The sequence below is a fragment of the Choloepus didactylus genome, chromosome 8 (assembly GCF_015220235.1).
Source record: "Choloepus didactylus isolate mChoDid1 chromosome 8, mChoDid1.pri, whole genome shotgun sequence".
Taxonomy (NCBI): Eukaryota; Metazoa; Chordata; class Mammalia; order Pilosa; family Megalonychidae; genus Choloepus; species Choloepus didactylus.
The window spans coordinates 62,783,373-62,809,834 of NC_051314.1; the positions used below are offsets into that span (position 1 = coordinate 62,783,373).

The 26,462-nt window shown below is 34.3% G+C and overlaps 1 protein-coding gene across 2 annotated transcripts in view; it reads right to left on the reverse strand.

The window, feature by feature from the left end:
• Nucleotides 1–12,358: 12,358 nt before the first annotated feature.
• The window catches only part of RAP1B (RAP1B, member of RAS oncogene family), a 67,878-nt gene continuing 53,774 nt past the window's right edge, over nt 12,359–26,462 (reverse strand). For both annotated transcript variants that reach the window (XM_037845170.1, XM_037845171.1), the window contains exons 2-8: nt 23,532–23,617; nt 22,260–22,328; nt 21,040–21,096; nt 19,970–20,110; nt 17,168–17,311; nt 16,381–16,497; nt 12,359–13,683 (exon numbers count right to left, since the gene is read on the reverse strand). In XM_037845170.1, coding sequence (XP_037701098.1) covers nt 16,411–16,497; nt 17,168–17,311; nt 19,970–20,110; nt 21,040–21,096; nt 22,260–22,328; nt 23,532–23,588 — 555 coding nt within the window. In that variant the 5' untranslated portion in view covers nt 23,589–23,617 and the 3' untranslated portion in view covers nt 12,359–13,683; nt 16,381–16,410. The remainder of the gene's footprint in view (nt 13,684–16,380; nt 16,498–17,167; nt 17,312–19,969; nt 20,111–21,039; nt 21,097–22,259; nt 22,329–23,531; nt 23,618–26,462) is intronic.

Below are 26,462 nucleotides of genomic sequence, written 5' to 3' on the forward strand. Positions count from 1 at the left end.
AGCTGTTTAACTGTTTTAAACCTCATCCTGGTAAATAATATTATTCTCTTAGGATGATTATAGGACCAAATACAATAACAGCAGTAAAGCAAAGTGATTAAAAGCTTACAACTTAGAGCTGGATTGCCTACGGTCATGTCCCAGCTCCACCACTTACTAGCTATGTGACCTTGGACGCTAGGTCTATGCCTCAGTTTCTGATTTTGGGGCATAATAATAGTAGGCATAGGGGTGTTACGAAGATTTAATCAGTTAATATGTGTAAATGCTTAGATTAAGTACCAGACACTATAATATGCAAAGCATATTATCCAAGTTAAAAACTGATCTTACTCTTATTCTTACAATTATCAGTTCATTTGTCAACATCAAATGGACATAAGTGACAGAGGCATTAGTGGCATATGGAACCAAGTTCAGTGATTTTTTTTTCTGTGATGCTGCAACAGTAGCAGAGGTATTCTTTTCTGCCTGTCTGTTGAGCTCCAAATAATTAGTATGTTATACTGAAAAATATAAATATGTTTGCAAAGTCTACTTTTGTTCTCCAAATAAAGCAGTTCAGTGGACATCATATTGAAGAATCCTTTATTCATCCATTCATGAATATTTATTAAGTGCCTACTATGTGCCTGGCACTGAGCTTGGACTTGGAAGATACAGCCTGGGAGAAAAAGGACATTCACTCTTAGAAAATAAATCATGTAAACTTATTTAAACACACTTAATTGATCATAACATAGAATACATAAATACTCTAAATCACCATTGTCACTACCAAATAAAATTTGGCAGTATTTTCATAAAATTTTCTGACTTAAACCTATTATGAGATAAAACTGTTACATCTTGCAAATTGATATTAGTGTTTGATTGGCAATGTCTTATTTCTAAACAAATCTATACATATATATTTATATATATGCATACATACATGCATTTATTTATTTAGATAATAAACCGAAAGTGGTATTTTATTTAATTCAGCTTCCTGCTCAAGATGTACCAGATCTTGGAAATCTGAATGAAATTTTGACATTTTGTGCATAAGCAGCAGTGTTATTGAAAAGTAGTTAAACATCAGTGATGTGAAGCAGGACAGAACTTTGAGTGTGTTTTGGGAGGAATCTGCAAGATATTAGTTTGGAACAGATGGACCAGGCAACAAAATAGATTGAAAATGTTAAATTTCAAGAAGAGATTCATGAGTCAGGGGAGAAAAAAAATATTCAATCCAGAAACGTAAACTGTGTGTGCTCTTGAAAATTCATATGTGCTATTTGAACTTCACATGTGGGAGAAAAACTAATGGAAGGACTCAACAAGACACTGATATGATTCTATGAAGATGTGTTTCAGAGATAAAAGCAGGAAGCTATTGATTGAATACATTGTCTCCTCAAAAATGACTCTTTGGGGAGGAATCGGGTTTGAGAAATGCTTTTTCTCTGAGGTTGAATGAGGTCACAGTTTAAATGTGGAGCCTGGTTGACACTTGTTTAATTGTCTGTCTTCCCATTTAAGCAGCGTAGTATAGTGGGGTAGATCAAGGGCTCTGGGGTCAGTTCATTTTTGGTGAGTTATTTCACCTCTCTATACTTGAGTCTTCTCGTCAGTAAAATAAGATAATAGTATTGTCCCCCAAAATTTGTACCAACGATTAAATAAGATAATATTTATGTAGCAGTTGAGAGGTGGGAGAGAACACAAAGACCCTTGGGTTGAATCCTGGCTCCCCTACTTAGTATATAGCTCTAGGAACTTGGACAAATTAATTACCTTTCTATGCCTCTGTCAATTGGCAATAATAGTACCTGCCTCATAGATTTATTGTGAGGAGTAAATGAATAAACATATGTAAAAAACACTTATAACAGTACTTGGCATATAATAACCACTCAATAAACATTGGCCAATATTATAATGCCCAACATACAGTAAATATTTAATAAATGCTATTTAATTGTTTTATTCACCTATACCTCCTGGCACTTAGTAAGTGCTCAATAAATGTTTCTTCAATGAGGGGTCATTTTTGATCAATATAATTTTATTCAACTCCTCAAACAGTATTCTAATGAGTATCTACATTTGTATAATCAGATTTTAACTTATTTTCATTTTTATTATATTCTTTCATACATAGATTGTTCACAGTACTGTTTACCACTTCATATGATTTCTTTATCATCCTAATCTTTGGAGCTTAAAAACAGGAAGAACCCTCCAATAATTTATGTTTCATAGCTTTTCCTCAATTCTCTCAAATTTGAAGAGGAAAATAGAATGGTGAAATGTAGAACTTTATCATTTCAAGCTACTCTTCTACTGAATTGTGATTTAAACACTGATGTCTAGCAGATTTTAAATACAAAATCATAAATATATTATTACACTTTAGCATTCTTACAGTAAGGGTTAGCTCTATGTAGGTTTTCATTGTGGCTTGTGCTTAAGCATAGAGTAATTGGTGACATTTTCAAGGTAGTGGTGAATTTGCTGACAAAAAGTTTGCCAGACAAATAAATCAATTGCAATGACTCTTCTTTACAGACATTTCAGGCTTCATTAATAGTGGAAGTGATCTTGAGGAAAACTGAAAAACTAAAATCATTATTCTCTGTTGACACAGGACATTCTCCAGCTAAACCACAGAACTGTTATTGCAGTTTATGCATTCTGCTTTCCCGTTTTCCAGTACTTCTCTGCTTGGCATAGGAATCCTCTAAATCAAGCACACATTCGTGTTTCTGAAGAGTGATTTATTAGGGCCCTTGGAGAACATTGTTTTGCTCTGTTTTCTCTAAATAGCACGATTTATACTCTGTTTAGATTTTATTATGCAAAGAAGGTAGCTGGCATGAATCTTACCCCACAAACTAGATGGGGTAAGGAAAGCCATGCTCAAGTTTTTTTTTCTTATTGTCCTACTTCTGTCTGAGCCCTCATCCTGCCTGATTTGATGAAGTGAGGGCAGGAAATTCAACCTCACACATTCCAGGGGTTCTCTCCCCATCTCTGGAGTTTGCACAAGAGTCTGGGGGCATGGGGTGTGTGTGTGTGGGGGGCTGCTCATGTGGTGCTAAAAACACAAGGAAAAGGCATTTAACCTTCTGCCCCCCCATGGCTAAGGCAGGTCATTGTCTGTGTCATGTGCTCCTCTGAAGTTGTGGGGCACTCCAGCTCACAAAGCAAGTGAGGAGAAAGAGGCAGGGAGGGGAAAAGAATGCAAGGAAAAAAACTAAATATCATTATCTGAATAAATAAACTTTTGAGAAACAATGTAACAAATAATTAAAAATTTAAATGGATAATCAGTTACTATACGTGTGTGATTATTATCTTTGTCTATAAGCATACTCTAATTAGAGATCTATGAACAGGTATTCTTAAGCTGGACCCATGATGCTGGGATCTATTCTTTTGAGGTATTTTCAAGGCATTATTTTAATGATTGAAAATGGACCATGCTTAATTTCTCAATTAAGTGCAGGAATTGTCTCTTCTAAAATACTTCGAGTATATTTTTAAGCTACAAACATACTGACCTTTAAGAGCAAAGTATGTAGAGTCTATAAGAAGAATGCACTTAAAAGCAAAATGATAGAATATAAATATTGGCAATGCAACATAATGCTAAGAAAAAGCTGTGTCTGTTTTTAACATTGCCCTTGAAACTAGTCTGGAAGCTTGAGTTTGTGCTGCAAAAGGGCATTAGGTAAATCTGTGCTTCAAAATCTGCCGTGGCTTCCTATTTGCAATTTCGAAATGATTGCGTTTAATCTTTAGGAACCTGCTTGCCATCCTAGGGGAGTCCTTCTGCTTCTTGTCCTTCACAAGATCAACTGAAGTTCTGTATCTAGGGAAAAAGGTTGAATTTCAGTTAATAAAAGGAAGTTAAATTCCTTTGCCTTTTTTTGGTTGCTTTCTTAAGGATTTTTTTGTTTTCTGATTGAAGTATGAAGTTATGATGATGGCATTTTTTAAAAAATTTAAATTTATTTTTACTTAAAGAGCATAACAATGTTAAGGAAAAATAAACAATAATCATTTAGGAATCTTCCATATTACTACTGCTAGCACAGCAATTTCCATTATTGCACATAATTCCCCTATATATTTATGTTCATATTTACATAAAATAATGACATTGATACACCTTTTAAAATTTCTGTTCCAGGAACTGTTATTTACCTGTTACTGACAATATTCTCTTTGTGCTCCTGGGTTTTTTATTTTTGTTTTTTCAGACTATTTTTGCTTCCCTCCTTCCACTACTTAGATCCCTTTCACCCCCTCACCTTTCCCTCCTCTATCACCATGCCACTAACTTGTGTTAATCACCCAGCATATACCCCTCAGTACCTTTTCCAGGCTCATGTAATATGCATACCCCTACAGAGACACAGACACCTTTCTGTCTTTCCTTTGTTGACTTCCAACACCTCATAGAAATCCCTCTAAGTCAACATCAAAAACATCAAACTCATTTTTTTAATGGCTGCATAATGTTGTTATTCATGAACCATAATTTATTCAATCATTCCCAATCATTCCTTCTATTGAAGGGCATTCAATCTATTTTGTTTTTTGCTTCTACATAGTCTTGTGTATACATCCATTTGTTTGGGGCAGATATCAGGAGTGGGGGTGCTGTGTGAAATATGCATATTTAAAATTTTAATAGATATTAGCAGATAGCATATTAAAATATTGGTTCACTCAAAGGCTCTACAATTTAAATTTCCACTAGCAGAATAAAACTCCTTTCTCGCACTCCAGCCTTCTGGGACTCTAGTGTTACCTCTGCAATTTTTGCCAGTATGTTGTGCTCATTGGTACTTTGATTTGCATTTTTCTGGCTACTAGTAAATTTGAGAATCTTTTTATGTTTATGGGCCTTTGAGATTTACTCTTTCTTGACCTGCCAAATCATATCCTTCATCTGGTTTTCTGTTGGATCATTTGTGTCTTCTCAACTTCTAAGAACCCTTTATATTTTATGGATATTAATCCTTTTTCTATAATCTGTCTTATATTTTCCAAAATCAGCTTTGTAATATATTTTGCCAAATTTTAAATTTTTATGTATACACACACACACACACATAAAATTTATTTTTTAAAATAGCTTCTGAGTTTCTTGAATTGGTCAAGGTCTCCCCTATTTCTAGACTACACTTCTAGTCTCTTGGATTTCCTTCTAAGATTTTCATAGTTTTACTTTACAACCTGAAAAATTTAAGTGTATCTGGAATTTACTTTCTGTGTGATGTAGGGGGTTGAACTTTTATTTTCTTCAAATGGAGAGCTAGTTGTGCCAACATCATTTACTATTTCCTAGTGAAATATTTTTTTGTCTTATACTAACTTGTTATATATTGGAATCTGCTTCTGGAATCCCTTTCATTCTACTAGTGTAACAGTAATTTCTTCTTTCACATGAAGTTTAAGATCACTTAGTCAAATTTTGATTGCAAAACCTCACCCAATTAAAATTCCAATTGTATTACATTAAAATGCTAACTTGGAAGAATAGACATTTTTATATTAAGTCTTCCCATTCAAGAATATAGCATTTGTTTGTTCAGATTTTATGTTCTTCGATAAGATTTTATAAAAGTTCTTTTTTGTCAACTTTTTCCTTGTGACATTTAAATTTTTGTCTCTGCCAAATATTTACTCACATTTCCACTTTAAGTGTTTATTGTTACTATAAAGAAAAGCTATTGATTTTTGCCACATTTATCTTTTATCCAGCCACCTTCCCAAGTTCTGGAAAAATTTTTATAGATTTGTTGTGCTTTCCAGGTATTCACTCATAATGTCAGCAAAAATAGTTTCATTTTCATTTCTAGTATTTATAATGAATATCCCACTATATTGATTTAAAGCACTCATTAGCATTGTAAGGAGACACTAATAAACCCTATTTCATAGCACTGTTGTGAGGATTAAATAACATATAAAATGCTAGAGCAGTGGGTGGCACATTGTAGGGGATCCAAGAAATGGTAACTAGTTTATTATTACTTCTATCTTATCGAAACTTGTCAGCTCTTCAATCCGGAAATGTCTTTTTCATAGAAACATCAAACCACACAAGAGCCAAGCTACAATTTCCTGATTTTTCTTACTCTTTCATCATTCCTACCTTTAATTGGCTTTGATAAGACTGGGTGACAGCCTTCTTCAATTTCTATTAGTGATTCTCTCACCTTGAGAGGATGGCAGAAAAGGAGAACAGAAAAACAGCCTATATATGGGGACTATTCCACAGATTGTTATCTCCCTGTTCTGGCTTGCTCAAGCTGCCAAAATGTAATATACCAGGAATGGATTGGCTTTTTCAATGGGAATTTATTAGGTTTCAAATTTAGTTCTATGGCCATGAAAACATCCAAATTAAGGCACCCAGAGAAAGATACCTTGACTCTGACTAAAGGCTGAGAGCATCTGGAGTTCCTCTGTCAAATGAGAAGGCACATGGTGACCTCTGCTGGTCCTGGGTTCTGGTTCCCAGATGGCTTTCTTCAAAATATCTCTGGGCTTCTGTCTCTCTCAGCTTTTCTCAACTCGCTGCTTGTTTTTCCTGGGGTGTTTCTGTCTAAGCATCCCTCTTAGCTTCTCTCGGCTCCTGTGGGTCTTCCTTGCTTCTCCCAGGGGCAAACTGGATTTCATATCTTAGCTTCTCTCCAAAACTGTCACTCTAAGCTTCTCCAAGTGCCTGGGCCTGTGTCAGCTCTGGGCTCTCTGTTTCTCTTCCTGAGCTCTCTTGAGGACTCCAGTAAACTAGTTAAGACCCACCTTTAATGAGCGGGGTCACATCTCCATGGAAATTACCTAACCAAAAGATCCCACCCACAACAGGTCTGCCCCCACAAGACTGGATTAAAAGAACATAGTCTTTTATGGGGTACATAACAGATTCAAACTAGCACACTCCCCTTGGAAAAGAGAAACTAGTCAAACTAGGTTTAAGGCTAGATATTAAATATATTTTGATTTAACTCATGCTGTGTTTCAGGGTTTATTTTGTGCAGATCAAAGAGATCAGTCACAAAATATCTTGCTTTCTAGAGTTTACCTTTCTTCTTCCAAAGTGAGATAAAGCAGTTGAGCCAAAGTCGGTTTTAGGAGTAACAGAGCTAATGAAAAAAAAAAAAAGGCCCTTCCTTATGGTGTAATAGCCTTGGGGAGTTACTTAGTGAGCAGCTGACTCTTTTCTGATAGACAGTAATGAAGGAGGCACTGTAAAATGTCTTTGTCTTCCAGGGCTAACATGGTTGGCATTCTACATCCATCCTGTTTGGATGACATCCTGAGACCTGTCCTCTTCACCCTTCCTTGGGCCTTGGCAGGAAGCCCAGGACAACTATGTCATTAATCCTGCCTCTGCTATTAGCCACATCTTGCCAAGGGGAGAATGTCCGACCATGAGAATATCCGACCATGAGAATATCCTGTATGGGTTCAGAGTGGAAGGATGGGGGAGGGGTGGTAGATGCCACTTCCTTCTTTAGTGATATCCTGTAAGAGAGCACTGGTAAACTGAAATAAGTGGCATGGAGTGGCTAATAATGTTGTCTTTCTGAAAAGTTAAGAGCTAGCTGTTAGGTGTTTGCTAAGTAGTAAGTGGTCTAGCTTCTGCAAGAAGTCCAAGATGTATTTCAGGAATCATTATTGCCTTTTAGCCTAATAAAATAGTCTATAAGTCTTCAGTTAAAATCTTGTATGATCCAAGTCATACTTTCTTGAAGTCAGAAAATTCAAAGGAATGAATGAGTGTAGTGTGAACATTTTCTAGAACAGCTTTAGTTGACAATGAAACTTTCAGGAACTGAGTTTGTAACTTAACATGTTAACCTGCCCTTATTGGAGTGATATGAGTTCAAGCCAATGAACTCTAGCAGCCATCAGAAGCTAGAATAGGCAAGGAAGGAATTCTCCCTTGGAGCCTCTGGAGGGATTGTGGCCTTGCCAATTTCTTGATTTTGGACTTTTGGCCTCAAGCACTGGGAGAATATATTTCTGTTATTCTAAGCCACCAAAATTAAGACAATTTATTACAGCAGCCCTAGGAAACTAATATGCACCTTCAAACTAAGACACTAATATCTTTTCAGAAAATGATAGAACAATGTCAACAATATATTATGGTGACCGTTAACAAGAAATTAGTTTTTTTTTTTTTTCCCCACTAACATAGTTTCTTGGGTAAAGCACTAACATGCCATTTACGAAAAACAAGAGGGGAAAAAGATGTTTACATTATTGAAAAGATAGAGAGAAATATTGCAAAGGCATGTATTTGAAGATGCCTTGTGGCTTTGGAGTAGCTAAATTTGGAGTTTGCTAACATTGGCTCTGAAATGGACTTTCTAATTGTTGGCACAGACCTACACAGACCTGGTACTAATTAGGGGATGGTATTTCTACAACCATCCTTTAACCTACTTGGATTAGTAGCCAATTCCCCTCCCAAGAAGTATATAAAGAGACAGATAAAACTTGTGATACATCTAGAGAATAAAATTACCATTGGCTTATAGAGCAAGTAGAAGGGGGCAATGACAGCTTGCTCCTTGCCATCAAGGACACTGTATTCTTAGGCGCTGCACAATTTGCCTCTTCCTGCTCTGCCTTTGTCTTTGTAATAGCAGTCCATTGTACTCCAATTTCTCCCCATCCCCAGCTCGCTCACTCCAGGACTCCTATTATTCTTTCTCAACATTTAATTCTTATGAAAATAACTTCATCCACTCATGGTTTCAGTTGCCTCTGGTAGATGACTCCAATGCCCAACCATTCAAATCTGGCTACCTACAGAAGATACTCACTAAAATATTTCACTTAACATAAACATGATCTTAGGAAAAATGTGCTTTCACTTATGCACTAGAAGCTATGATTCTTTGCCAGCTTCTCTTTTTATTGTCAGTGGTGCTTAATCTCTTTAATACTGCTAATATAATCAAATAATTCACTCTTTCTTCCAGCCCCCACATTAAGCCATTAACCAATTCAGTCAGATTACTCCCATTTAGAACAGTGCAGTGGCAACTGGCTTCTAGTAAGTACTTAGTCTATACTGTACCCATCTAATTGTACTCTATTCCCAGTATGAAGAACTACAGTTCTCTGTCACTGGTTGATTTGCTTAGGTAATCAATGAATTAATAACACTACCTGGATAAAACTAATAGGAATATAAATCATAGTCCACAAATTTTAAAGCAAAGCACAATTACTGTTCTTTTGTTTTTATATGGATAACTGAGCATTAACTATAGAGAGCCAGATATGAATTGTTAGATTTTTGCTCATTTGATAAGTTTTTACTTGGCTGCTCTTCTCCACCATTGGCACATGAGTACCTTGCCAGCAGGGAATGGGTTTACACTAATCATTTGCTCTTTCTTATTTCCATTTGCCTCAAGCATAGTGCCTTGAACATATGATAGTAAGAATTCCTTGTTCTGCTCATAAGGGACATAAACTACCATGCTATAGATATAAATTATGGCAGGTGACAAAAGCATTAAAGACTTTCATCTCTGCCTATTTAAAACTGCTGTAACTTTTGACATAAATGAATATACTATTCACATAAAAATACACTAAGACCTTTCTGTTTAATTTTCAGGAAAAAAAACCTGCATTTTGCCCCAAATGCTGAACCTGGATATCATTTGAGTCACTTTATAAGGAAAATCAAGTTAAACTATGATCATAATAAAACAGTAAAAACTCTCCACACCCTTTCAGACAAACCAGAATAGAAAAATCAGAATGTCTATAAATGATACAAATCTTTATGTATATGAAAAATGATACCATGTTGTTATGGATTGAATTTTATCTCCCCCAAAGATACATTGAAGTCCTAACCCCTAGTACCGCAAAACATGACCTTATTTGGAAGTAGGACCACCACAGAATGAATTAGGCAAGTTAAAATGAAGTCATACTGGAGTAGGGCCTCTGATCCAATATGCCTGGTGCCCTGTAAGAGAAGAAAAACACAGAAACAGGTGGAAGCTGGTCATGTGAAGACAGAAGCAGAAATAAGTTGCTCAGTTAATAGGTTTGAGTAGCCAGTTTTGGCAAGTATCATACCATCAAAGACTTGGGCATTTTTCTCTTAATAGTTGGTTAAAGGAGCGTACAGTAGTTTAGTTCTACTCTCCATCGACTGTACTTCTCTCATGTATTCCTAAAATGCACTATAATAAATTACAAAGCATATATTTATTTTTGAGTGCTACAAATCACGATTTGATGAAGTTCATTGATAGTTTAAGAGAGACAAACACTTTAAACCTGCAAACACTATAAAATTTCTAAGATAAGGTAGTATGAATATTATTAATTATAAAATACTATATAACTCCTTCCAACATTTCCAAGATTTAAAAAGAGACAGAATAACAGATGGAGATTAAATTCAATGAAGACACAGATTAAGGTAAAAAAAAAAAAAATACTGAAGCAATGAGTTTTAATTCTAAGTCTGCTGTCCCACATCTAAAGATGAAATGATTAAAATTTAATTTCTTAAGTGGAGGTTTTTAAACTTTCTATTCGTATGTTCACACATGGTAAAGATTATATATTTACATTTAAGGCAAAAGAAAAATCACTCTGGTTTTTTCTATAAGTTCAAGTTTCTGCAAGTATCCTTGGGGACATGAAAATGAACTCAAGACTTTTCAGACTGAACTATTTTAGTATTTTTCCATTTAAGCGCCAGAAATCTATCTACATATGATTTGTACTCTTAAGCTACAGTTACAATTTAGTATGGAGAAATGGTGCTTTAGTCAAACCACATTTCTATTTTATTAGCATTAAAAAAATAAAAGTGACCTAGAGACTGGCAATGGCATTCACTTTACTTTCTTGAACTCCCATCAAATTGATGTTATCATCAATCCCATTGTACAGATGGAAACCAAGGCACCAAACCAAGGTCACATGCTAATAAGTGGCAGAAATGGGATTAGAAATCCGGGAAGTCTGGTTCCAGACCTTACTTTCTTATTCACTATGGTGACCCATTCATTTTGTACCCCTACCACTCATCTGAAACTAACATGTTGTATCCTCCAGATAATGATTCTTAACCTGGGTGATTTTGCCCTTCAACCCCTACCCCCAAATAAGGGTTATCTGGCAATGTCTGGAGACCTTTTAGGTTGTCATAACTTGTGTGGGTGGGGTATTGGTGTTATTAACATCTGGTGGGTAGAGGTCACAGAAGGTACTAAACATCCTACAATGCAGCCCCCAGTCCCCAACAAATTATATATCACTATGTCAATAGTGCCAGGGTTGAGAAATCTTGCAATAGATTGTAAACTCCAGGAGGGCAGGGCCCTAATTGGTTTTGGTTGCTGTCGTATCTTTAGCTCTAGAACAATATATGACACTGTAAGATTTAAATATCTGTTGAATGAATATTTATCTGTTCTTAAAAGCCTAGAAATGTGCCTGGTTCAGAACTGCTAGGCAACCTACTTTTTTATTAGTGGTAGTAACAGTGGTGGCTTCAAAGAGGGTCAACTGGAAGTAACAGGACATTGCAAATTATAGTGATACTTTAGTATCCACTGAATACTCCACAAACCTACTTTTTTGGGTTTAATCTTCTCCCAAACAACTATAAATAAAACCAGTTTTGCCAAAAACAAGTCTGTTAGAAGTGGGGCTTCTGGAAGAACAAACATCATTTTTTTCTTCAAGCCTTTAAATTCATGGAATCCTGTGAATGAAATAAGTAAGGAATAAGACTCTTCTTAAAATGAAAGCCTTTATATATCCTGTTCAAACAGCATGTATTTAGGAGATTAGCAGACACCCCTAAATTAGACAGTATCACTAATAAATTGATGACATGCTCCAGTGGCTGACAAATATTTTGAGAAACTTTGAGTTAAAAGCTCGTTGTCAAATTTCACAAAAGAACTGAACTACAGGACACGTAAGACAAAGAAAGATCCATTATCTGAAAAGAAAGTAGTACTTCAGTCCACTTCGTTCAAAGATTTTTATAACCATAATACTCTAACTTCACCCTACATTAAAAAAAACCATCAGCATAACATCCAAAGTATTTTCAATCCTTCCTTCTTCACCTCAAAGAGTACTGAAAATCACCCAGAAGGTATTTGTCATAAGTAATATTGCTTGACTTACAAAATTCTTTCTCAAGGAAAAGTTCAAAAGGTGGTTATGTGGATAATCAAACAATACTAGAAAAATCTGACATCTTTCACTCAACATTCCTATAATTAATGAATGAGTCTGACTTGCCCAAATATTAAATTATGAAACCACACTGTGTAGAACGCACCTATTACATTTAAAAAGAAGTTAAACCCATATTTATTTACTAGCACTGTTAAACATTACACAAAACATTCAAGTGGCAAGTAATTATAATGCAAGCCCTTGCATGGCAATCCAAATTTATTGAACTACTGATGCTAAGTTATACAAAATTGCACCACTTTAATTAAGGCTTTAGTTTACATTTGGCCACCTCAAAGTAGTTGTAACATTAGGTTGGTCAATTTCAATACTGTGGCTCCCTGTTGGATAGACACACAATCTTTACACCCAAACGTCGATGCATACAAAGCAACAAGGCATTGTTAAATAAAACAGCAATCATTACTGCAAATTAGGCCTTGTGATCAATTACACATGATTAAAATTACTTCCCACATCCACAGTACTCGTCCACCATTTAACATCTCAACCAAAACGTTACACATGTAAAACAATCACTAACAGGCAAAAATACTAAACCTGTATATTTGGTATTGCAAATACACTTATGCATGAGCAAGCAAGGGATTCACAGTGAGAATCTACAGCTGCAGAAGCCTGGAAATGATTTACAAAAATTGTTAAATCATTAAAAAACTGTTTGAAAATATACACTTCTTGTTGTAGACCCCCACTGTACACACAACTATAAACATTGTTCCCTATGTAAACAAAAAAAGGAAACATATAATAAGAGATTTGAAAAGTCTGGACATTTCCTTCCCAACAGATATTAAAGGCAATGTCTTTAATCTAAGACATTTTACTGAAAGGACTATCATATTTTAAAGACAAGATCACTGTCTCCACAGGTTTTTCAAAAATTAAAAAAACTATATAGCTGTGTTAATCAAAAGCGCTTATTTTGTACAATACAATGATAATGACCTTGAATTTCTTAAAAAAAATTACAATAAGCTACAAGTATCAAAGAAGCGAAGTTATCTGGAGTAGTCTATATAGGAGCTCTTTGGACTTTCTTTTATTAAGCTAAAATAGTGGTGCATTTAGGATTTACATTATTGTATTCTCCAATACAAAGTTTATGGGGTGTGTTAAAGTCTACAGTACACCATTTTCATACATGTACAACATTGGTGGATGAAGAATGTCTCTTAAGCAGTAATACTGGATGTAGCCTCTGGTTTTACCAGCTGCATACTGTAGGACTATCATATAAGTAAAAATCTCTCTTGTGATACTGGAAAGTGATTAGAATGTGCAAACTGATGTAGTAGCTTTCATCCGCCTCTTAAAGGGTACCACCACAGGAAAGTCCATTTAAGATGTTGGTAGGTTTAACAAAGTTGGAATGCTGGCACTGTTGAATTGGGCAACAGTTCTTCAGACCTGTCAAAAGGGGAAAAAAATTAATTGTAAACATGGGTTGAAAATAGCATATAAAAGAACCAAAGGAACACAGTAAGAGAAATGTCTTAAAGTGCTAGAAATGAATATAATATAGGCTATAGTCTTAATCATTACATTAATGATAATGTATCAAATTTCACTGCAAAACAAACCATGAGTTCACATTTTCATCTTTAAACTCCAAAATGATGAAGTCTATTCTGCTGCCCTCTTCAAAGGAAGTTTTGTTTTGATAAAATGAAAAATTCAGATACAAAAAGGAAAAGTACCTTTGTGCAAACTTCTATGTATTACCTTCCAAAAATCAAAAGATAAGAAAAAATCACATTAAAGTTTTAGGTCAAGTCAACCTCAGAGAAATAGGATCAAGACAGATATCAATATTAACAAAATGGATGACCCTATACGAGTGTTTACAATCTTAGAATTACATCCTAAGTACAGGATCACATATACCAGGGTTTTTAGTATCAGAAAATCAAGCCCTTTCTTACTCTTCCAGCAAGAGTGGCTAAGAATGGTTCAGAGAAGTGTACAAAATAGAACTTATTTCATGATGGCTCTTTATAGTTTTACAATGAACAGTTATATACTTGCTAATTCCTTATTTACACAGATTCTATTAGCTTTACGATGGATGTCAAAGAAAAGCTGGGATTACACTGAAATCATATTAATCAAACTTTAAAAAAAATCTGTGAGTGACATAAAAGAAGCAAAACCAAAACTCATTGTCTGCTATATATTTATTTGCTTTCTGTATATATGCCTGGGCCAAATATTTTTTAAGTGTGTTTTTCTGGGGATCAGACTTTTTGCAACCTTCAGAAACAGAGTCAGGTAGAGACAGCTGCTGAAATAATTTTCACAAGTGCCTTGAACTTTAGGTCCTCATTTAGAGTGAAATCTCCACAAACTTAGTTGGATTTCTCATTTTCAAAATCCTAGTGTACTGGATGTAGCAAATCAGAAAGGATGGGAATGTGTGAACTCAAGCATATGTGTGCTGTTAAGAATGAGCACATAAAGTAGGGACAAAGACTGGATGAAGAACGGGGTGGGATAGATGAGGAGCAGTGATTTGGGTGTTCTGTTTTACTTTTATTTTTTATTCTTGTTTTCATTCTTTTTGGAGTGGTGAAGGTGTTCGAAGGTTGACTGTGGTGATAAATGCACAGCTATGTGATGGTGCTGTGAAAGGTTGACTGGGCACAGTGGATGACTGTATGGTATGTGAATATATCTCAAAACTGAATTTAAAAAAAAAGAAAAGGAAAAGAAAAGAAAGAAAAAAAGAAAGAGCACATAAGTTTGATTATGAAAGGACAGTGTGAAGCTTACATTGTAAACAGAAAATGAAAAGGGGATCAGTGGAACTAACATGCAATTCTGAACAGTTACTCATTAGAAAAAATATTTTATACAAATACAAGTGAGACTGAAATTGATATGTCAAATAAAAATATTTAATTATCAAAAAAGAAAAAAAATAAAAAGGAATGAGCACATGATCAGGAATGAAAAAATAAATCACCAAATAGAAAAGCCTTAAATGAAGGGAAGGGACAAAAACTCTAAAAAGATACAGAATCAGTGTGCTATGGTAGTAAAGGGCATTTAACACAGGGGGAAACAGAGACACAAACCTCAAAAGTTTCCAAGAATAAGAGTACAGTAAAATAATGGTTTAATGGGACTTGAGCAGGAAACCATTATCTTTGGCATACTAGCAGCAGCTAATAACTGAGTGCATACTATGTGCCAGGCACTGATCTAATTGCTTCACAAGTATTAACTTATTTAATATGGTTTTTAAAAATGTGTGCTCACTTTTCCTTCACCCTCACCTCTGGGCTTTGTATTTGTGGTTCACTCTGCCTAGAAACCCTTTGTCCCCAACGTGGCTGACTTCTCTTGTCCTTCGGATCTCAGCTTAGATGTCTCTTACTCTGACCGACTTACCCTGAATCCTCAGTCTACATCTGACAAACCCCAACTATACACTCCTTCAGGATCCATAACAGTATAGTAGCCAAGAGTAAGGACTCAAGAGTCAGCCTGGCTGGATTAAAATTCTGGCTTTGTTGTTTACTAACTGTATGGTATTGAACAAGTAACAATCTTTTTGTGCCTCAGTTCCCTCATCTGTAAAACAGGGATAACAGGTTCCTGCTTCATAGAGTTATTGTGACAGTTAAATGAATTAATAAATAAAGTACCCAAAAGAGTGCCTGGCCCCATGATAAATGTCCTATATGTGTTAGGTATTCTTATTACCAGTACTACCCTGGGTTTATCCCTTTCATAGCATTTATCTCGTTTTACAATTTTTTGTCTACTTCTCCCAGTGGATCTTAATTAACTTCATGAGGCAAAGAGATAACATTGGTCTTTGTTCACCACTTTATTGCCAGCATCAACCAGTATCCTGATGGCACGTAAGTATTTACTGAATGAACTTCTTTAGAATAGTCACTTAAATGGAATATTTTACTTCTAAAAATGCCAGGGAAAAGAAATAATTCTTTTCATTAATAGATATCATACCAACTCAAGGATATCTGAAAAGGGAAGTGACCACTTTATTTTAGAACTAACAACCAAAAAAAATTCTTGTGAGTACCCTTACTGAAACTGAATGACTAAGAGTTAGAGAGGAAAGATAAACTAACATACCTGGCTCAGAGCTACAATGCATTTAGTACATTAAAGCAGCTGACATGATGTCTTTTTGCGGGCCTTCCCAGGCACTGGAGTTTTTCTGTTAATTTGCCGTACTAGGTCATAAAAGATCTGTAAACATATTAATTTGTTTTAATTTACAGGAGGAAAAAACTCAAAAAACTAAAACTGATAAAGTAGGATTTCCATGATGTAACTCAACCCTCAGAAAGCAAATATTCTGTTCAGTTAAGGGATGAGAATAAAATTAGGTGTTCTTATAATGGCCAAGTTTGAGAGTCAAAATTGTTCCCCTTACAATAAAATATTGCATTAAAGGAGCCTCAAAGATCTTATCTTAGTTCAATTAGAACACTTATCCTACAAAGAAAACAATCCCTACTCTTCTTCAAGTCTTTCCATATGTCTTTGCTATATAATATGACTTAAGCCACTTCAAGGCAAGAACCATGCATGGCTGTTGAATTTCAGTTTCCATTTTTAATATAATATCCATCATATACCTGAAGACTTAATCTGCTTTTCCCACCCCTATTATTTCTGACTAGTTTAACGTTTTCTTCATGATAAATTCCATTGTACCAGCATTTAATAAAGAAGGGAAATAACACAGCTGCTAATTAATGTCAAAATATTTAACATAAGATTATTTTTGCCTAGAAGATGAATATAGCAGTCTGAGTACACATTTACTTGGGGTTGTATTAATACAGACACATTACTTTCCATTAATTTTGAATTCTAAATGAAGAGTTATCTTAAGTATAATATTTGGCCATACCTCATTAACATTTATTTTTGATTTTGCAGAAGATTCTAAGAATGCACAGTTGTTCCATTGTCTTGCTAGATTTTGACCTTGCTCCTTTCCTACAACTCTTTCATCCTCCAAGTCACATTTATTACCAACCAGAATCATTGGAACCTAAAAGTACATGTGTGAGGGTAAAAATAAATAAATAATTATGCAAATTCAAATCAAAATAATTCTAAGAGTTATCCCTAAGGATTAATTAATTCTGAATTATGCCAAAGAAAAATGTTAAATTAATAATATCCAATAAAAATTATAGTTAAATATGAAAACCACAAACCTTAATTTGTAAGACTTAAACATAAGTATTGATTTTGAGGTATATTAATTACATTGTCAATTCTGTACATTGCCTTCTCTTCTCATGTATGTTAAGTAAAATGGATTATAACCTAGATCCTCAATGAGTCGATGTAGATCTACAAATAAGAAACTTTCACATGACATTTTTAGAAAACAAGCTATGACCTATTTATAAAAGAGGAAAGAAAAACTTTAAATTATATTAAAATGGACTTACAATTAATTACAGTAAGCAAAATATTTAACCTTTCTAAAAGGAAGTACAAAAGAGTGTTACTGTTACAAGGCAACATATTTCAACGTTAAAATGTTTTCTAAAGGGTGTGAATCAACTTTAAGTTTTCTGGTTTTCTGACATGCATTTATCACATAAGCATTTTTAATTTTGCAACACAAAAAGGAGAAATTTGGAATTTCCCTGAAGTAGAATTTTTAGTTTCTCATACAGTCTATATTAAAAAGCTAGAAAGCGGAATCAATTTAAAAAAAAATCAAAACCACTTATTAATGACACCATTACTTTTGTTTGGATACAAATAATGTTTTTAACTTTAAAAGAACACTATATGTAAAAAGAATACTTTTTCTGTAATTTGGCAATTAACAATTTAGAGATTGGCTTTCTAAAACAATTTTGGAAAAATACAACTAAAAAGTAAAAATTTCAACTTTTTAGGAACAGATAGTGTTTTATTACTTGGATGTAAAAGAATTTAGCAGTCCTATATGATAGTGTATTTCTACACTGTAGTATAGTTTATAGTTCTATATTGCTGAAGTTTACATACATGTACACACACATACACACAAACCCCAAAGTCAGCACTTCAAAATATGTATTTTTAAAATCCAGCTAATGCTCTGCAGGAATCTTGCTTTTGGAGTCTCACAATGAATTTCACTTCCACAAATGCTTTTAGTATAATCATTCTCTCTAGGGGGTGGGAACAATTCTTTGACCATATAAGAAGTCAACTGTAAAGAAAAAATATCTAACACTTTCTTACATGGTTCAGCATAAGCAGACCTTACCTGAATTAAATATTCTTTATTATTAAACTAATTACAGCATGTAAAAGGTTCCACTTTTAAGAGCATACAGGAAATCAGATAAAAGGAAGAGGGCTTTAGGAAAGTTAATGCTATTTAACTTCTGGAAAGCAAAGTGAACCACACACAAGTTTGTATGTTCTAGTCAGGAAGCCAAGCCAATTTCATGCCTAATCCTCACAGTTAACACACAATCTCAACTTTGTGTCTTGGCCTATCACACTTTTCCCCCCTAATCTTCTTCCATCCTTCTTTTTTACATTTAGCTACGTTCAACACATTTTTTTAGGTCCCAACTCAAAGGTTCACTATCTTCATAGAGCTTTTTCTACATAGTCCAGTCCAAACTGATTACTTATTGTTCTACTTTTTTTTTTTTTTGCTAATTTTTACTCCTTAATTGTAAGTTCTTTGAAGGGAAGAAACATGTCTATACATTTTTTCTGCATTCCTGCTATTTGCAATAGCAGGCATTTAATAAATAATTGTTTAATGAAATTCATCATAGAAAACTATAGTAGTTAACAGACAGTAGAAAACAGATGTCCTAATTGAAAAATGCTCCCTGAGGATGCTATAATAGTCAAGTCTCCCAAGGTTTCCTTGTTTCAGAAGTCTTCCAGAAAATGGCAAATTACCATAAGTGTCTTCCAGCTCTGACTATATTTGTTACAATTAAACTATAATATGGTGATTTTCAAAGTGTGGTCTTCAGACTGGCAGCATTAACATCACCTGGACACTTGTTAGAAAAGCAAATTCCTGAGCCAGACCCCAGACCCACTAACTCAGAAACTCTGGGGGTCGGGTCTGGTAATCTGTGTTTTAACAAGCCCTAAAGGTGATTCTGATGCAAGATCAATATTGAAAAATCACTGCTACATATATAGTATGATGAAGAATTAAAATGATATTTTAAAAGTTTCCTAAAGGGATTAAACTCCATTATAGTATACTCTGAAGGGGCATATAAATTAATATTAGACTCCAGTATTTGCTGGTTTCTTTCTAAAATTATGATCCTTGTATATCACAGCTGCTTAAGGTGTGTTTATATATATTTATCTGATTCTTGTTGAAAAGGCTCTTAATTCTACCAGAAATGTGGTGAGAACATCATTTGCTCTACTGATAACATTTGTTTCTCATCTCTCCCTCCTCACCAAATGCATGATTTAAAAATAGGAAGGATATAAAATTTACTTTGCATAAGGTAAGGGGAGAGGAAATTAGTCACATTCTACATTGTAATATTTGAAAACAGTGTGTTAGAAATATATTTTTGCCCTTCAAGGAAAAAGCTTTTGAAAATAAAACAAAACAAAAAAACCCTAAAACTTCAGGGAAAAAGTTAAATTGGATACCATTATAACAAGGGTTTTTAAGTAAAATACATTTATTAAGAAATCAGCTTACATCATCGGTGTCTTTTACTCGAAGAATCTGTTCTCTCAGATCTTGTAAATCATTAAATGTGGACTGTGCAGTGATGGAATAAACTAATGCAAAGCCTTGTCCATTTTTCATATACAAATCCCTCATTGCTGTAAATTGTTCCTATAGTGAGAGAAAAGGATCATTAAAAAACAATGTTTTGACAGTTAAAGAACTTTCAAAGTCTGTAATTATAGTTCATGGCAAGATAAAATTTGAAAAACTGGTATTTCAATAAATAGGTTTTTTTATTTAAAAATAATACACCAAAGTAGATTTATGTACAATAAAGATACTTAAGTAGGACAGAAATCCCATCTACAAAAGCTTCTTAAAGACAGCTCTAATATAAAAGTTAATAGCTTTTAAAAATACCATACTATTTATTCAAGGCACCCGAATTGCATCCCCAAGTTACTGACAGTTAACTCACAATGCTCTAGTTTTAAGGGGCCCAGGAGCATGATTACCCATATTTTGTTGTTTTCCCACACTTTTCCTCCTTCACTAGACTGTAAGCCTTTGAGGGGAAGATCAGAGTGCCTGGCACATATCAGGTACTCAAACATTAGTTGAATGAATCCCATAATAAATAAATAAAACCTGAATAAATCTTCCCTTCACCTTCTGATACCTACAAAATCAAATTGGCCTGTAAATACTCTGGAGGAAAGATACAATTTAAAATGCTTCACATAATCCCTGAAGAATAAATAAATGTATGCCTCAGTATTTTACAAACTATTTGAAATATGGAAAGATATTTTAACTTGTTTTAATAGTATTAGTGAGCCTGTGAAAATTTTCATTCTAACAAGCTTTCTAATTAATCCCTCAGTAACTCACTCACTGCAATTACAAAGTACAATATAAAAAAATAATATAAGCAGAATTCAAGAGAGTAGGAAAGAGTTTTAAGCTTTAATGCCAGTACTACTTTTAAATAAGCTTATTTTATGACTATGAAATTTATAACATCAATATTATACCAATATAACATTATACCAATATTATACCAACTGTGCATATATTTGATATTTCATTTTACATACCGTTCCTGCAGTATCCAAGATTTCAAGCATACACTGTTGTGCATCTACTTCAACTTGCTGGGGAAAAAATTAAAACATACCTTAAGTTTTTATGTATACAAGACTGTCTCAATATGCACAAAAGTTAAAAATGGTTTAAAACACAGAGACACAAAGCTACTTTGCAAGCAAATCTCAAGCAGTATTTTAACTATCTATATAAAAAAAATAGTTGGGTAATTAAGGTTCATATACCATATTCCCTCTTCCTCCAAATTGTATTAGGTGCAAAACTCATGTGCAATTCAACATAAGGATACCTATAAAATCCAGTCTTAAAATGAACCACTCAGCATTTAATTCTGGAGAGGAAATGATTTCATAGCAGCTTCAAAAAATCAAACCAGCAATACCTCCAACAATACTAGAAGTGATTCTGTTTATTTCAACTTCCCCATAATACTTTAGATATACCTCCATTTCTCTAGATAACCACATGCCTTCACCATTTTGGGACAAGATTTCTGGCAGCAAGGAAGCAGTGCCACAACTATCAATCGAATTATATATTCCTGTTACCCCCTTTTTACCTAATATTCTCTAGATTAAAAAAAAAAGTTATCCAGAATTAGACATGCAAAGAGGAGAAAAGAGTGGTGCTGCCTCACAGCTGGGGTACAGGAAGGGATCTGTAGTTTTTTTGATGACTGTGGACATGGAAGAGGAATGGAAACAACATCTGCACAACAGCAGGGGTCAGGCTGGCTGCTACATAAAGACAGAAAAATAACTCTCCTTTTAAGAAGTTAAAAATGTCTGAACATTAAACTTTATTGTCATATGCTAAGTTAGTGGACATGGAAATTCACCTTTCTATTGTGAGTACAGGCACATTCCAAGGAGTTATAAGAAGGAAGGTTAGGGAGACCTCTGTACTCACATCTCTGTTAAAAAGCAGACTAGTTCTTCTAGGGGTGAAAACATAGGGTCCTTGCTCTAAAGTATCTATGTCAAATCATAATTGTGGGGTCAGGATAAATTCTGTGTGTGTGTGCGCTTAATATTCTCCTAAACTGGCAAATATGCAATGCCAGGAAATAATTAATTGTGAACTTTTCCCACTAAATAATTTTATAAATTAATTCTGCCTCTTTACCCACTTTGTAAGGAACATTCAATTATTAGAAAACTAAAAATATATATGATAGACAAAAGCAAAAGGCCTTCTAAAAGTAGCATACCTTTCTATAAGAATCTTCTATCGTTGGATCATATTTTTCAACAAAAATTCCTTGAACAAACTGCACAGTCTAACAAAAAAAATAACATACCATTATACTTCTAAAGAAAACATAAAAACAAATCCAAATTTTAAATTATTGATTTCACAAAGGTGGTTATATTGTTTACAAAAAACCATTTGAATGCATACAGTTGGTGAGAAAATTACCTTAGAAAGCTGTCTTTAAAAAAATAATAATCACAAGACCCTGAAATGACTTTAAAACAATTCACTACAAGCTCATCAGGATCCATTTTATTTATCATTACCCTTATAGACTTCTGGGCCAGGTTTTTCCTTAACATATTTCAAGAAATCAGTAAATGTTAGCTGATTCAGGACTAGAGGGAAACGGATAATTCAATAGTTATGGGATAATTTCCTGACATGAATCTGAAATAAATCAAACTTTCTATTAAAAAAAATAAAGTAATAATCACCATGTTCATTAGGTAATTGTAAATTGGCTAACTGAATGTGTATACAACACATACACAATGCAAACTCCCGTCAACTTTGGATAGTTACAAATGAAAAAGCAGTTCATGCCATGTTATACACACTGCTCAGTTTGATCCAGGCATGTCAAATTCTTTGCTAGGTGGCCATTCTTTCGTGGCCCTGTGAAATTGTTTTATCTCACCTGACAGAAAGAGGAGGTCAATCTTTATCTTTGTTAAACTTTCAACTATTTGTTATTTTTCCTAGCTCTTCTTCCCTACTCCTAAGACATGTCTTCTTTCCTGCTATACTATTCTTTGTAGCAGAAAATGTGACTGGTCAAATAATGTAAAAAACTAGACAAAGGTAATATTCTGAAAAAGATTTTTTATGAATTTTATTTGATTTGATATTTTCTAATCAGTATACAGTATAAGTCTACTCCTGGGGAGAAAGATCAAAATTTATCTGGCTCTGAAATATAAAAAAGACACTCAACTTAGAAGCTAAGCTCTCACCTTCTGGGCTTAGCCCAAACTGTGTTCTGACATACCTCACAGCAGTCCAGAACCAACATTCCAGAGAGACTATGATCTACCCAGATATAAACAAAGTTGATTACAGTTACCAAAAAAAGAAAAAAAAAATTACATTGCTTTTAAAACCATTATGGGATTTCCCCTTAACAAACAAATGAAGCTTAATAATAAAAATCTCAACAGAAAAAAAAAAAACAAAAACATGTCTGGGAGTGAATACATGCTTAAATACACTATTAAGAATGACTTACCAGAGCAGACTTTCCAACACCTCCTGAGCCAAGAACGACTAGCTTATACTCACGCATGGTGTGAGGCTGTTGTCAAAATCTAGTACCTTATTTAAAAAAAAAAAAAGCAATAAATCTTTAAGTAATGTCTTTATACTCACTCATGTGCTTCTTATATAAATAAGACATATTCAGCAAAGTAGACTTATTTAAAACAACTATATTATATTAATATGGGCATTCTATAAACAGACTTCCTAAAAGATGCTACTAAAGGCTCTTTATAACTCATCAGAGATAGAAGAAAACAAAATTACAGACATGACTTTCAATCATATTCTAAATTCAATTAGAATAAAAATACTTAGTCTGTTAAGTATATTTTGGAAAGGGCTGAAAAAGCATGAAGTGTCTACTGGTTACAATATAACAGTGACAGACATATCTACTCTCCCTTTCTCAGAAGCCACCCCAAAACAAGAACAGGAAACAAATGCAAACATATACCAAAACTTCTATAACCTTGAACCACAAGCTGCTGAGTGGTGTATCCTACTAAGTGCCAGGAATACACTCAATGAATGAAACAGACAAAAATTCCTGTCCTTAATGAGGCATGTTCTAGAGAAGATTAACAGATAGGGTAGGGGTCTGCAAACAAATCTGTCCTACCACCTGTTTTTGTACATGAAGTTTTTCTGAACACAACCATGACTATTCATTTGAATACTACCTATGGGTGCTTTTATGCTACAATGGTCGAGTTAACTAGTTACAACTTCACTATCTGGCCTTTTACAGAAAAAGTTTGCTGACTCTGGGATACAGGGATGGTAAATGAGTTAATAGAGGAAGCAGAAGACCAAATTTATATTCCTGAAGTAGGGGGAGGCACAGACAAGGAATCTATCTGTCCCTGAAGAATCTTGAAAATGGTCTGGAGTCAGAGGTATAACTGAAGAATTTGAGTGCCCAGACTGAAGAGGTCTTCTGAGTGATCAGTATGATGAAATAGGGAAATTAAACAACAAAAAAAAAATAAATAAAAACAAAAGAAACAACCTAAACCAAGGCTTATTATGACATTTCAAAATACTAATGATAGAGAGAGAATATCCAGAAGTTTCCAGGCTAGGGGTGGGGGAATCATATGAGAATAAAAACCTCCCATAGGGATCTCTGTTCTTTTTGCATGATTTTTCTGCAAAGCTACAAATGCTCTTAAAAAAATAACAAACCCCAAACTCCCACATTCCTAGAAAAAAAAAAAAAATTGGTCAGTAGCCATGGTACAAGTAGCCATCAGAACAGGTTTTAAACCCTCTTAATCAAGAAATGACACTTCTATAGTCATGGTAACAGTAATTACCAGATTTGGTTTTAAATCCATTTAATCAACCAATAAGAATTTGATTCAGGGAACACACTTTTGCAAACCAACCAATTGGCAACAGTCCTTTACTTCTGAGAGTCAGCTAATCAGAATGGACCACTTCAAAGCACACCCATCTGAATGCAAACCAATCAACAACTATCTCATTTGAGTGACCATGTTCCTATAGCTGATATTAACTTACTTCTGCCTTTGAAAGTCTGCCAAACTCTGAACTCCATAATTCCCTAAAATCTTTACAGATCAGCTACCTGATCTGCTCATAGCGGGCAGTGTCTGACCAGTGTAACCTTTCCTTAAGTAATCAATAATTTCAGCTTCATGATTTTTTTGTTTCATCCTTTGGTTTGATTTAAGGCCCTCATTTGGCATCATTCCAAGGACTCTGAACAAACAGGTATACTGAATGGGCTCCTTATGTCCAATTTTTATTTGTTCTTTGAATCTGCTGTCAGATGAGTTAGTTTCAACCATGACTGGAACTGCAATTTAGTTCACTGAGCTCAAGTTGTTGAATTTACTTTGTTATCCTAGGCTTTGTAACCAAATAGGTCTTTGTATAATACAATTAGGCCTTTTGGTTTGAGCTTGGAGATACATTATGTGGTAAAACATTTTTGCCATCAGTTTAATTCTTCAGCTGGCTGCTTTTTGCAGTAGCTTCCATATTTCTGCAAACTCTTGTCTCATGTGTTTTGTTTTGTCCTGGACTGGACTTTCTTATTTCCATTCAGTGAATATGGCACGTTCCATGGGGAATGGATGGAGGCACAGGCCAAATAAACCTACAATCCAATCCAAGATGGCTCCAAGCACTAGAGGTTGAAGACATTTAAAACTGGTAACCCATGCTTGCAAAGGCGAATTATTGGTCAAACTTTGCCTTGGGTCACCTACAAGACCTTGTCTGTCTTGTCAGTTTATAAAGATGGCCATTTTGCTTAGTCCGTATTATAAGGTCAACAACTGTGAGGTTGTTGATTATACGGTTCCTTCCTAACTTCTGCTTGGTCAGGGAACCTGAGAATCTGCTGTTAAGCTTGTTAAAAAAAAAACCACTCTAAAATCATTTTTATTTAGGAATAGTTTATATATCCACTAAAATGAGATATTAAATGTTACAGTTAACATGATTTTTGGCAAATGTTAATACCTGTGTAACCCACAAAGCCCTCATTAAGATTTAGAGCATTTTGATCAGTCCAGAAAGTTTATCATGTGCCTCTTCCAGTTAATTACTTTACTCTTTTTTCTGGAATGTAGTGATTTCTTTCTTATTTGACATGAATTTATCTTTTCAAACTCACAACGTCCTCCTGGAAGAGCTACTGTGTTCTTTATGAACTCCCAATATGTCCTACGTTTTGCACTTATATAAGGTAAATGAAAACAAATGGAATTATGGTGAACTTTGGAAATGTCAAAATTTATATCTAAAGAGTAACTACAGAAAAAAATGAGACAAAATACCATTCAATAATCAACTTCTTTAATTGGTATTCTGGGGCTTCAAAATAAAATGCTAACCCTAAGAGTCTCTCTTCAGTGCTCTCCTGCTC